Raw genomic sequence first — 11782 nt, forward strand, 5'->3', positions numbered from 1 at the left:
GCGATGCTGTCTCGTCGCTGCATCTCCATGGGCCAGGGGAACCGCGCTGCTGCGAGACGGTTGGATGACAGACACATCAGGCAATCTCAAGTACATACAGTACTACGTCGAAAAAGGCGGTGCGATGAACCGGACAAGTTGCGTCCGGCATTCCAAATTGGGCTCCGTGCACAGGCGTCCGGATTTGTCGCAGCGGTCGGTCAGACCGGGCGAACCAACGGCCGGAGCTCATTTCATGCACAGCACCGACAGCGCGGGCAGTGGTCCATCAATTTTGCATGAGAAGCCGTTTCTACGTAACCAACCGCATGTCACTCGAGCGGCGTTGACCGCACGTGGACAGGCCGACCTGCCAATGCAACATGAGTGACGACGGGCGAAAGAAGCCCTCTCGTCAGCGTCAGTCCTGCTACGCTGCTGACGCTGCACATGGCCAAATTCAATCAATCACCTCCTCCGCAGCGTCACAGGTTGTACCCTGGTACAACGTACAGTGCTCAAGCGACGTCTGGGAATTGGCGACGTCACTGCAGGCCGTTCACCGTTGCGGCACACATATTGGTTCAAAGCATTCAACCTGGATGATGCAGGCACGCAAGCGAAGCCGGAGACTTGTGATGCGCATGTGTGTATGTCATCACAAGCGGGGACGCGCTTTCACTCACTCGGGGAAGATGATCTGTCAAAACGTCATGCTGAGTCCTGACAGCCGTCAATTCTGTTGCCACGTACAAAGTACTATTGCACTCCGTCACTCGCCTGCATTCCAGCCAGAAAGCTTGATCGGTTCATGTGAGTGAGGGGGACCAACACGTCGCAATGCCGCAACCCCTATCTCTCCGCCAGGGGCCTTTGCTAAAATTATTGAGAACTACTAGTAGCCAACGCCCGCAACGTGCCATCCATGACACGCATCGTCGCTCATACGTAAAACGCCCAAAGCAATAGAACAACGCCTAACAGCGGCAAGCTCGTTGACCCCTTCGGCCCCTTACTCTGCCCGCCGCTCCCTCCCGTTTTCCTGCCGCCACCGCCATCCACGGATCCGTCGTGCTGGACGTGAAAGTCGTCGGTCAGGCCCGCGGGCGCGCACACCGTCCCCTTGGCGCAGTTGACGACCTCGCTCCACCGCCCGGCTGCGCACCGCTGCCACGAGCTCGTCATGCAGTTCCACTGGCCCTCGCTAGAGCACACGGACCCGACTGCCTCGGCGCGGCGGTGCACGGCGCCGCTCGCCCGGATGGCGTGTTGACTGGGTTCGTTGCCCGTGATGTGACTGCTTGCGCTGGCGGGGAGTGTGGTTGGAGATCGGCGCGTGGTGCTGGGGATGAACTGCCCAAGGGGCTGCAGGACGAGAAAGCTCGTCACAATGATGGGGATGAAGAAGAAGATCAAGAAACCGTTGCTCCGCAGGCCGTACCTGCGGAATGAGGATGGCCCGGAGCGCATGCCGAGGGTTCAGGGTAGGTAACGGGCTTCCGGTGCAACTGATCGGCGACTCTGCTGCGTGCGGGGGGCCCGGGAGGGATTGGAGCCAAACCGGAGCCCGGGATAAGTGGGGGTTGCGGCCCGATGAAGCGCTGCGTCGGATAGAAGACGGGCCACGGAGAGGAGAGGAGTGGTAAAGGGGGAGAGCGGCAGCCTTGTCGACCTTGAGAAGGTAAAAGAGAATTATTTCAAAGTATTCTGCACTCGGTGTTGCCAAACCATGGAAACCAGTTCTTGGGCGTGGTTCTCGCCTTTTCTTTCAACCTGGGCGGTCACTTGTCTTTCCGGGGCGGGCCCACTGGCGTGCGTGTGAATGAATGAATTGCTGCCCAGCCGGCGGGCATCGGCTTCTCCCCCCGGGACGTGGATGCCCGCCATTGGAGCGACAAACGAGGCAGAGCCTGAATGTATGCACGGAGAGTGGTAGCAGGAGGAGTAGTGATACCTAGTATCTTTGAGCACCCCCCAGCGGCGGGGCGGCTTCTTGGTTGGGCTCTTCTCTTCTTCTTCTTCTTCTTCTTCTTCCCCCATTGCTGTTGCGCGGGCAGGCAGGCACGTTTTGTGCGGGCTGCCCGATGGCGTAACGTATGCGTGTGTGCGTGCGAGCGTGCACGTGTGTGCGTGTCTGGTAATAAAGTCGCTTGGGGGGGGGGGGTCATTTCTTCCCCATCGTGTTGGGCGGCGTGTGCGTGTGCGTGTGCATGTGTGTGTGCCGGGGAAGCGTCGACGGCACTGCCGGGACGTCATTCCCATCCTTGATGCTAATACCTAGGCGCCATCTATGCCTCGCAGGGCGCTGACACTGTGAGGGCGCACACACACGCACCCGTACACATGCACTTACGAAGCGACGACATGGCGGTCGAATAATTGTGCACTTCCTCTGCCTCAAATTTAAAAAAAAAAAACACCAAGAAAAAAATCGAGGCACCGCAGCGCCATCACTGGTGGCGACAACAACCCGGCGCATCACCGACTTGTTCTCCGCTCAACAACGACAGCGCCCGCTCGCCCGCCCGCCCGCCAAGAAAGACTACTACTACTACCACTACCAGCGCTTTGGCGTGAGTAACCAACTTCATACCTAGGTGGTATGCATGTATACGAACCCATGTGAGGAGACCCTCCCTTCCTTCGTGTCCGTCATGATGGCGGTGTAGTCCGCCGGGCCGAGAGCTTCTGCTCGACACGACGAGCGAGACGAACGCCTGCCATGGCTCATGCACGCACGCACGCACACACGCATGCATGGCATAGCATGGCGTGCAACTCACCCCGCCCTTGCTGAGGCATTGAGCGCATCCTCGTCCCCCGCCGGTCTCATTGTTGTTTTATGTACGAAGTACGTAGTTTAGGTAGTAAGTACTAGTCGACACTCGCTCGAGAAAGGCTCTTGCTCGTCATCGTCGCGTCACTCATGCAACATGCCCGAGTCTAGACACGGCATGGGAGCTTGTCATGCCCACGGCACGCCTGACACAACGCATTCGGAATCACTTGCGTCAACGAGCAATGTCGGCGAGTGTACTTTATACTTTGTATATACATATATGTCTATCGTATTAAGCGTAGCTACGTGAGGACGCATCCCAGCACTTGGTCTGCGTTGCAGTATGGCTGGCGCCACTGCACTGCATGAACGCTCCTATGCTGACCCCGCAAAACTCCTGCGCAATCCATATGCCGTTTGCAATAATAGAGCAATGTACCACCAGCGAGCCGCGAAAATGCGCGCTTGCCTGAATATTATTTAGTTCCTCAAGAGGGTTTAGTTCCTCAAGAGGGCGGCTTGCGCGAGAGCCCTAGGAACGCCGCCGATAGCGATATGTCATGGTGCCGTTCCACGCCGGATAAGTCGTGTGCCACTGCCCGTCGTCGTAGCTGCGAGTCGAGGTGGACGATTGAGGCGTAGTGGTGATGGTCGCAAACGTGGTTGGTGTCGTGACGACGCTAGTGAAGCTCGTCGGCAGTGTCGAGATGGTATCAGTTGTGGTGGGCGCCGCAGACGTGCTGCTGGCCGTGGGGAGCGGGGTGGTCGTGGCAGACTTGGTGACGGTAACGGAGGGCTGCTCGCTCGATACGGACGAGGTTGGTGCCGGAGCCGAGGAGACCATTGAGGATTGCGTAGTAATAGATGGCGGCGGTGGCGGCGGCACCGAAGTTGAAGTCGCGACGACCGTAGTCGTTGGCTCTCCCGTCATGTCAATGACTGATATGGTGGTTGGGATCGACTTGGTGACAGTCTGCGGTTCGGCGGTCTTGGTGATGACTTCGGTGGTCGGCTCCGATGTCTTGGTCACAGTTTTGATGATGGTGACTGCAGTGCTGGTGTTGTCATCGCCGCCGTCGCCGCCACCGCCGCCCGGATGGCTGTCGCCGGGCTCGAGCGGCACGACTGAGTACTTGGGCTTCTTGTCGACGGTAGAAGCCGCGGCGCGAATCTCCATCCCCGACTGGGGGAGGGCACCGGCGGTGGTGCAGAACGCCGCGAGGACGGCGACGACCGGGAGAGAGCAGCGCATCTTGACAAGGCTTCTTATTCAAGACCAGGAGAGCCAGACAGACAGACCAGACCAGGCACTCCCGCCGCAGGAATGCGTGCTCAGCGCAGCGCGGATGCCAAGTTTGGCCGCTGGAATGCAGCCTGCGCGGGGTACGGAGGGGTGGGGGACTGATGAGAAACTGAAGCGGAGAGCGTCGACGCAAGAATGGCTTTGTTCAACGGCACTCGACCGATCGAGGATGCGTAAAGACGGGAATAGACTGGCGCGTTCGCAATGGAGGAGAGGAATGCAGAATACAAACCTTGCGGGCCACTCGGCGGTTTTCTTTCAACGGCGACGAAGGCTGGCTGCTGTCCGTTGTTGGTTGAGAGAGGGCAAGCTTGTGAGTTTCGCGGGTGGCTGGGACGGCAGAATATCTGGAGGTTGGGTTGGGTTGGGTGGACTGAGATCAAGGCAGGCGGGCCGCTGGGCACCATCGGTGGTGGGGGAGCGGGCGGCTCTCCCGCGCTAGGGTCGGGCTGTTCGGGTGCCTGGTGCCATGCACGAGGCGCTGAAGCCGCTGGAGCCGCCAGAGTTCAGTGCCTCCAGGGTCTGGCACAGGAGGGCACGGAGGGGCAGTTTTGGCTCCCGTCCCTGCCCTGAGTCCCTCTGACCCTGAACCGACCTCAGCTGCCCTCGTGCCGCCCGAGCGCCACCACTAGCCCCTCCACCGCCAGGGGCCGTTTGTCAGTGGCTGTACCGTAGTCGCCCTGCACCAGCCACCTGCTTTTGTGATCGCTCGAGGGGTCGTCCCGAACCTCGAGCGGACCGTCGCTCATCAATCTCGGTGGAAATCTGTTGAAGGCGAGGGAGCGCAATGGCTGGGGGCCGGGTCAGCACGTGGAACGCGATGCGCCGACCGATACTCCTCGCAGATTGATCTCGGATTAGATTCTGCCGATGGCTGAGATTTGAAGCGCCTCCTGGGCAGCATCTTGAGTGCCGACTGGGCTTCAAGAGCACCGCACACCTTAGTACTCATTGGGTCCTTCGGTCCCAGGTACGAAGGTACAGTGGGGTATTAGCTGCAGGCAGGATCACCAGTTCACCTGATCTGGCCCTGCCGCCCCTGTCACGCGATGATGAGGTTTTGTTACCGTCTAGTACAAGCGAGGGGGCAAACAACAGCAGCAGCGACAGCAGCACAACAAAACAAAATGCGGTAACCACACACAGTGCTGAGCATGCTGAGCCAGCGTAATCTCCGCCATGTTCCAAACGAGCACGTGAGCGGCGTCTTGTCTCGGGCGGGCCGTGCAGCCGTTGCGCCGCAGCGTGATGGCGTCAGAAAACGCGAATTCAGGTGGCTGTGCATCATGCTCGCCCGTGGCGTCTAGCCGTCTGCCCAGCAAGCAGCCTGAGCCAGCGGCAAGGTACAGTGCCAACCTTGCCTGGTACTTGCCCGCGGCAGTGGACCTGGCTGGGCCTGCCTCGTTAGTACTAAGTGGGCATGGGCGGCTCTGCCAGGCACCGAGCTCCAAAGCCAGCAGGTCGCCAGTTGCCACTGCTTCCACGGTGGCGGTTCTTTCAACTGCCTGGTACGGATGGAAGTAGCATCATTTACCTCATGATCCAGGCGTCGCTGTGGCACGGATTTCATGTTGCCTCGGGCCCTACGCCCGGTTTTCACGGCTTAAAACGCCAAAGAACTAAGAGGTCTCGCTGAGACTGAGATTCATTGCTTCCGTGAAGCGTGCCATCGCGAAATGTTTTCCCACACGATCGCAAGGCAGTGTCTTCGTAACCCCCCGCCTTACAGGTACCTTAGGTACAGCACCTTACCTAACCGAGCAGCAAGGTAAGGTACTTTATTCGGTAGACCCATGAACCCTCCCTCTGGGCTCAGTGCCGAGAGCTTCGGTCGTGCCTCCAAACCCACCCCCAGTGTGGGCATGACGTGCGGCTGCTCCGACTCAGCCACGATGAACCCGTTGCGCAACACATGGCCCAATTGGGCCACGATGCCACCCGTCTCTGCTTCCACTGGCAGTGAAGTACCCAAGGTACCATGCGGCCCAGCATGATCCGCCATCGAGGGCCCGCTGGGCTGACATGATGGCCCGCCAACTAATAAGGTAATGAGGCGCAACGTGCCCGCGCGCCTGCATGCATCCGTCATAATAAAAGACGACACGCCTGCTCCGGCTCCTGCCCGTCAACCCCGCCATCGTCCGAATACGTCTCCTCCCCCTCCAGCTCCGCGACGTCACTGTCCCCCTCTTCCCGTGGTGCAAACCGTCTCGCCTCGCAATCCGCAAAACCTCGTTCGGTTCTCGCGCGGTCTGTCGCACACTCATCGGCATGTCGTACCAGGGTTACGGCCAGCCCTACGGCCGTCCGTCCACCCCGCCGCGCTCCGTCGTCGTCAACCGCCTCACGCTAACCTTTGCGCAGAGCCGCCGCCGCCTCAGGGTTACGGCCAATATCCCCCGCCTCAAGGCCAGTACCCCCCTCAGGGCCAGTATCCCCCCCAGGGCCAGTATCCCCAGGGCCAGTACCCGCCGCCAGGACAGTATCCTCCCCAACAGCAAGGAGGCTACTATCAGCAGCCCCCTCCCCCGCCCCCCGGCCAGTATCCTTCGTACGGCCAGCCGCCGCCGGCGCCGCCGCAGCAATACGGCGCGCCTCCGCCTCAGCACTATGGTCATCACTCCCCGGCACCGCCGCCAGGCCAGTACGGCGCGCCCCCGCCGCACCACGGTGGTTCGTACGGAGCGCCGCCTCCTCAGCAATACGGTCCCCCGGTCCCGCCCACACCTCCTTCTCCGGGCTATGGTGCGCCTCAGATTATTCAATGGGACGGCTCAGCGGATGCCCAGGCCCTCCGGAGCGCCATGAAGGGATTCGGCACTGACGAGAAGGCACTCATCCGAACGCTGTCGAACAAGGATCCTCTCCAGGTCGAGGTCCTGCGGAATGCCTTCAACCGAAATTTCAAGCGCGATCTCGTCAAAGACCTCAAGAGCGAGACGAGCGGGTGGTTCGAGTACGGGCTGGTCCAACTCGCCCGCGGGCCCCTCTCTGCCGACGTGCACAACTTGTATGAAGCCATGTCTGGGCCCGGCACCAAGGAGCTCGTCCTCAACGACATTCTGCTTTCGAGGTCCAACGCCGACATGAAGGCCATTAAGAGTGCATACTACCAGACGTACCACAAGAGCCTGGAGAATGATGTCAAAGGAGACTTGAGCATGAAGACGGAGAGGCACTTTCTTATGGTTCTGGCCGCGACGCGTGCCGAGGACGCTGCTCCAGTGGTGCCTCAGCAGGTCGACGATGACGTGATGCAAATCTACAAGGCCACCGAGGGCAAGATGGGTACCGACGAGATCTTGGTCTGCAGCATCTTGACGAGCAGAAATGACAACCAGATCCGTGCTATCGCCCACTCCTACAAGCAAAAGTTTAACCGCGATCTGGAAAAGGTCATCAAGTCGGTAAGTCGTGTTGCTGTCGCGTGTCCCGTCGATGACCCTGGCATCTAACAGTCGGGCAGGAATTCTCAGGCCACATGCAGGACGCGCTTCTCTTCCAGCTTCGAAACGGCGTTGACAAGTACATGCACGCCGCAGACCTCCTCGAAGAATCCATGGCCGGCATGGGCACCAAGGACCACCTCCTCGTGTCTCGTGTCGTCAGATTCCACTGGGATCGGAATTTCCTGGCCAACGTCAAAGGCGCCTACCAGCAAAAGTATCGTCGCAGCCTGGCGAGCCGCATCAAGGGTGAGACGTCGGGCGACTACGAGAGGCTCATGGTAGCTTGCATTGGAGAATGAGGCCAAGGTGGTCGACGCTTTTGACGCGATGACGACGTGATGAGTCGTGGGACGATGCATGATGTTGCGACTTTGTTTTACCGCAGGCCATCACCTGAAGCGGCAAGCAGATGGTGCAACATGATATCAGAGATTGTGTACATTAATACCATCGCGGCGGGGATTGCTGTGGTTGGCTTCACTCGACGTTACATGGTTTCACGGCCACAAATGGCAGAGGCTCGCTTACTTCAAATCACACCACGGCGCTAAAACACGGCCTCCCTTCCTGTCTTGTAAACTGCCTACCTAGGTAGGTAGGTAACGTGAGTTATAGTACCCTACCTAGCAGTGGGTCTGCCTGTAATTAGGGGCCCTAAATTAGCGCCGAGGTTTACCCCAATAGCGTTCAAGTCCGCGTGGCGCCTAACACGACTCCCCTTGGCCCTACAACCCAACTCGAAGCTTATAACTTCGCGACAACGCCCCACAGGCACGCAAACGCGGCATCTCCAGTGCCTCAACACGCGCCGAGACTGAGGCCCGACTCATCGCCAGTCGCCCGACGAGGTTTGCAGCACAGTGCCCGCGGCTGTTGCGCAACCTCGACTCCGCCGAGCTTGGGCTCACGGCGACCTCTGCTGCGCTCTCCCGCTCCGCCACCACTCTGACCGCCCGCTGCACATTTGGGGGGCGCGGTTCGAGACTCACAAAACCGCAACCGCTCAAACATTTGAGCTTTCCTCTGTTTCACATCCCGCGTCGAGACCGCACATCATGAGCACGGCTTCGTTGCCGGCTGCGGCCGTGTCTGAGAGAGGCCCGGTGCTGCCACCGACGGCGACAACGTCGTCTTCTTCGGCTGCCACCCAGCCGGCGCCCAGTCAGATGGCGATTGCCCCATCGCTCGCGCAGAACGGCGCCCAGGCGCAACCTCATTCCCTGAGTCACGCCCAGCAACCCCCTCCTTCTTCGGTCCGGCCCACTGCGCAACCGCTGCCGCAAGGCAGCATGCATGGGCCATCTCTCGGCCAGTTGAGCCAGCCCGGGTTGTCCTCATCGTCGGCGTCGTCGTCGACGGCGCCGCAGCCGCCTCATGACCCACAGAAGTCCACATCCCCTGCACGCATAGCCGCAGGTTTCACGTCTCCAAAGGCAAATGATGCGTCTCTCGAGGCTTCACCGGCGTACAGGGAACTCTCCGATGTCATGAAGAGAACGGCACCGCAGGTTGTCCGGCAGGTCGTTAGAGACTCCTGGGACAGGTGTTTACTGGGCTCTGAGTATCACCTTGCATTTCTTGTAAGTACCGGCAGACAGGAATCGCTATCGAGTCTCTTTTTGACTGACCTGTTTTGCTGTTGAGGCAAACGCAACCTTTCATCAGGCGAGTCCTACCACGCTCACGCGGGCCCTCAAGGACTTTGGTAAGGACATGGTCCGGGCGGGCAAGGACTCTGTCATTGGACACTTGACGACGGAGGATCTCGACGAGGTGTCGGATGCAATCCTCGCAAAGGCCAGTCACGGCTTCCTGGACAAGGCCCTGGCCAGACGCCTTGAGACCATCCGTGCGCGGCCGCTAGTTAACGCCCTCGCGCGGGCTGAACGGCTGGGCTATGACGTTCGGGACATCGTCGAGGAGACCAACGGCGGGGAGCATGTCCTTCCATCGATGCATCCGGCGCCTCAACCGCCAGCGCCCCCTATGAATGTTCCCTCACAGCAGCTGCCCTCCCGGCCTGGTCCGGTCGCCACCACGGCATATCGACCGCCTGCATCCAGAGAGCCGAGTGCCGCCAGCATCGGGTCGACGCGCAAATCGGACTCTCCACTACCAGCTGGGCCCGCTGGGTATTTGGGGATCGTTCACTGCTCACGATGCCAGCGCCCTTGCAGTGGGGAGAAGGCGTTTCAACATGTGGGTGACAAGTCGTGTCGCAAAGTTGGTGTGGTTGACTAACTGAGATGCAGCATTCGAACAAGAGAGCGTGCATGAACACCTGGAGGGTAGACGAGATAGGAAAGGAGATTTGCCCTCACTGTGGGTGCCTCTTTGGTAGCAGCGGAGGACTCAACTATCACATGAAGATGAAGGTTTGCGGAGAATACACCGATGCTGTCAGGGACGCGGTGCTGGCTGAGATGAAGTCAAAGAAGTTTCCGTCTCCTGTTGGACATGGGGGCAGCCGCCCCGCGGCGACTCCGGTGCCAGCACCGGCCCCCCAGACCTCAAAGGCACCTCATTCCACGCCGGCGCCGCCGTCGGGATCGCAGTATCAAAACTCAGCACCCACGCCCGGACAGCTGGCCGCGTTGGCCGCAGAAGGGCGCAGCCCGGTTACTTGGGTTTCTCCGAACCGAAGTGCCGCGAGCACGCCCACCGCAGACGATCCATATGCGAAACTCACCCCGCAGCAACGGCGAGACTTTGAACACGACATGAGGCAGGCCGAGGAAAAGTACGGCGGCTTGATGAAGGAAGCCATGAAGTTGCCGGAGGCGGAACGTGAGAAGGAGCTCGCAAAGCTCAAGAACAGCTACAATACCAAGCAGAGCACGACGCGCAAGAAGTACGGCATACGCCTGCGTCAAAGACGTTCCAATGCCGAGGTGGAGGCAGAGCGAACACGGTTGCTTGGTCCCGCAAAGGACGTTGCTTGGCCGACTGCCACCCCCGTCAAGCGACCGTATCCCGATGACGAGACACCACTGTCGACTCAGCAAGGCCACGAGCCCCAGAGTGACGGGAGCACGCCTCGTCGCAAGAGAGTGCCCGTGACTGAGATGGGAGGCGGTCTCGCTGGCGCGGCAGCCACAGCAGAACACACGGACCCGACGGCGTACCTCACGGCGTCTCAACCGCGATTCCCGGCCGCGTCTCAGACACAGAGGCCGCAACACCATGAAGCCGGGGCGAAAGGCACGTCTGATGATCCCATGGAGATTGACGATGACGATAGCAGTGGGAGCAGCACGGACTCGGACTCGGACGACGACGAGGACATCCCTGCTCGTCCTGCAGGCCGCTGATAATACGTTACGACAACTACCGTCATTGCTACAGCGGCATCAGGCGGAGCTTAAACATATCATTATCATATGTCGGGCGTCTTCTTCACGTCCTTTATGTCAATCCGGTGTTTTTACGCGTTTCGGAACCAAACGCTTTGCGCTTTCTACGTCTTTTTATTACACAGCTGCTCATGGTGTTTGGCGCTGGGCCATGACAGTTCAAAAGGCACGGCCACGGGACGACATTTATGGAACGGGCGTAATTTACCTAAGGTCTGAGGGTGTCATGCGTCTTCATACCAGGATGCTAAGCCGGGAGACTGCTCGCGCACGGACGACGAGGCCAAAGCGAGCGGAACATTGCTATCCGGGACAGGGCTGGGCGCCGGAAAAGAGAATCTTCAACGGAGATACCCATGGCCGTGGGGGCAAGATGGACAGACAAAGGCGTGTTATGGCTGCGGACGTATTGCTGGAAGCAGTCTGGGCGGATGCAAGGCAGGTCAAGCATGAGACCAGGCTAGGGTGCCACGCGCACCGACAAGGTGGATAGATGCTGCATACGATCGATGGGGGTAAATACGGAGGCAGTGGGAGGAGAAGCATCGTCTACGGTGCGGCGGCAGTAGTCATATAAGAGCCATGTCACCAGGTCAGTGCTATACCGGCGTTGCGATTCAGTGACCGTGTTTCATTCAGCATAAGTGTGAAACGAGAGCGTCTGCGTGGCCTTGGAGGGGCTGCGAGTTGTGCAAACGGCCGTCGAGGGGGGAACCCGGGTGTGGCGGGCGCTTTGATACGTTTGCGAAAGGAGAGCGCGTCCAGGCCGGTGTGCGTTTGTCGCGCCCGAGCCAAGGTAGGTTCTAGGCGGGTGCGCCCGAGACAAAGGGGATCGCGAGGCCGTGAGACCCGATCGGTGACGATGTTTCGGAATTGGAGGCCTGCCCGTGGATGTGAGAAGAAGAGTCCAACAACTTTG

At 59.7% G+C, this 11782-nt stretch overlaps 5 protein-coding genes across 5 annotated transcripts; 2 read left to right on the plus strand and 3 right to left on the minus strand.

Moving 5' to 3' along the window:
* Positions 1-679: 679 nt before the first annotated feature.
* Positions 680-1907, minus strand: JDV02_007147 (uncharacterized protein). Its single transcript, XM_047988614.1, has one exon. It carries the CDS (start codon positions 1447-1449, stop codon positions 922-924), a length of 528 nt encoding a protein of 175 aa, XP_047844612.1. The 5' UTR covers positions 1450-1907; the 3' UTR covers positions 680-921.
* Positions 1908-3290: 1383 nt separating this feature from the next.
* JDV02_007148 (uncharacterized protein) lies at positions 3291-4010 on the minus strand (the record flags this gene model as incomplete). Its single annotated transcript, XM_047988615.1, has 1 exon — positions 3291-4010. One exon carries the CDS (start codon positions 4008-4010, stop codon positions 3291-3293), a length of 720 nt encoding a protein of 239 aa, XP_047844613.1.
* Positions 4011-4090: 80 nt separating this feature from the next.
* JDV02_007149 (uncharacterized protein) lies at positions 4091-4468 on the minus strand (the record flags this gene model as incomplete). The annotated part of the gene is made up of 1 exon (XM_047988616.1): positions 4091-4468. The coding sequence occupies one exon, from the start codon at positions 4466-4468 to the stop codon at positions 4091-4093; it is 378 nt and encodes a 125-aa protein (XP_047844614.1).
* A 1648-nt stretch (positions 4469-6116) lies between these two features.
* JDV02_007150 (uncharacterized protein) lies at positions 6117-8080 on the plus strand. Its single transcript, XM_047988617.1, has 3 exons — positions 6117-6366; positions 6426-7468; positions 7528-8080. The coding sequence occupies exons 1-3, from the start codon at positions 6333-6335 to the stop codon at positions 7807-7809; spliced, it is 1359 nt and encodes a 452-aa protein (XP_047844615.1). The 5' UTR covers positions 6117-6332; the 3' UTR covers positions 7810-8080.
* Positions 8081-8295: 215 nt separating this feature from the next.
* Positions 8296-11455, plus strand: JDV02_007151 (uncharacterized protein). The gene is made up of 3 exons (XM_047988618.1): positions 8296-9090; positions 9155-9709; positions 9763-11455. Exons 1-3 carry the CDS (start codon positions 8566-8568, stop codon positions 10819-10821), a joined length of 2139 nt encoding a protein of 712 aa, XP_047844616.1. The 5' UTR covers positions 8296-8565; the 3' UTR covers positions 10822-11455.
* The last annotated feature ends 327 nt before the right edge of the window (positions 11456-11782 follow it).

This window comes from Purpureocillium takamizusanense, chromosome 6 (assembly GCF_022605165.1).
Source record: "Purpureocillium takamizusanense chromosome 6, complete sequence".
Classification (NCBI taxonomy): Eukaryota; Fungi; Ascomycota; class Sordariomycetes; order Hypocreales; family Ophiocordycipitaceae; genus Purpureocillium; species Purpureocillium takamizusanense.